Genomic DNA, 1058 nt, shown 5'->3' with positions numbered 1-1058 from the left:
CAGTTGCTCAGGATGCAGCTGACGTGGAGACGGGTTCTAATTACACGCCATCCAGTGCAAGTAGTCCGGACAACTCCCAGTCTAGCCAAACCCAGAGACGAAGTTATCGCCAATCTCCGAAAGTGCAGGCGAAGAGGGCTCACACTCTCACACCAATGTAGTGCGAAGTCATTCGCCAAGAAGTCCGAGCGAAAACTGACCGCGCACAGCAAGCTGTAGCCCGCCCGGCAGCTCTCTCGGCGAGGGAGGAGTCTCTGGCGGACGCCAATCCACCAGTCCGCGAGGTATGGCCGGATCTGTGGCAGCAAATGGTGGTGATCTGGCCATCGAACGCGCAAGCTCCCTTCACGTCAGAGAGCAGCTCGGAAGAGGAATGGATTCTCACAGCGAAAACGGAACCGACAAAGCTTTTGCATATGGTGCAGAGATTCGCATTCCCAGATGAATTGATGGCGAGTTTAAGCGACAAAATACTCATGGAATGGACAGCGCAATGGAGACGAGATTGCGTGCTGGCGAGTCTCATCGCGTACCGCAGTAGATCAGACGACAGAGGAACACTCAAATGGCTAGATGATTGGAAAGCACGCTTTGCTAGAGCACCGCCCCACAACTTGGCCCCGTTAGTGGATAGTCGTGATGACTGGGTCAAGTTACGCAGCAGGGGCTACGGACAAGATGAGATCCTCAAACTATGTGACGTAGGAAACAAGCGCCGGCTGGCCCAGCATCTCATGTGCGCCCTAATTTTTGAAAAAGAAATTAGAGCGATAACAGCACGAGAATCGGACAGTGAGAACGGTGCATTGACGCGGCTCCAACGACACTTGTTCGCACTGCGGACAGTGTCGGAGTTCCATACTGCGTATTCAGCGGACAATAACTCGGTGGATTGGTATGCCCTCGCGCGCTACTTCTCCACGGCCCTAGAGCAAGGGGGGCCAGAGCGCGGCCACCCATATTAAGGGCGGCGAGGAGCAGCAGCAACCTCAAGCACGAGATAAGAGTGAGGTGGCTGCAGGGGACGCCTACGGGCGTCTACGCGCACTGCGGCGACG

The 1058-nt window shown here is 55.7% G+C and overlaps 1 protein-coding gene across 1 annotated transcript; it reads left to right on the top strand.

The window, feature by feature from the left end:
• Positions 1 to 308: 308 nt before the first annotated feature.
• Positions 309 to 965, top strand: PITG_17644 (uncharacterized protein; the record flags this gene model as incomplete). Its single annotated transcript, XM_002896460.1, has 2 exons — positions 309 to 311; positions 357 to 965. 2 exons carry the CDS (start codon positions 309 to 311, stop codon positions 963 to 965), a joined length of 612 nt encoding a protein of 203 aa, XP_002896506.1.
• Positions 966 to 1058: the final 93 nt, after the last annotated feature.

The sequence above is a fragment of the Phytophthora infestans genome, genomic scaffold (genome assembly GCF_000142945.1).
Source record: "Phytophthora infestans T30-4 supercont1.59 genomic scaffold, whole genome shotgun sequence".
Classification (NCBI taxonomy): domain Eukaryota; phylum Oomycota; class Peronosporomycetes; order Peronosporales; family Peronosporaceae; genus Phytophthora; species Phytophthora infestans.
The sequence above is the reverse complement of the archived record's forward strand: the minus strand, read 5'-3'. Positions and strand labels throughout refer to the sequence as shown.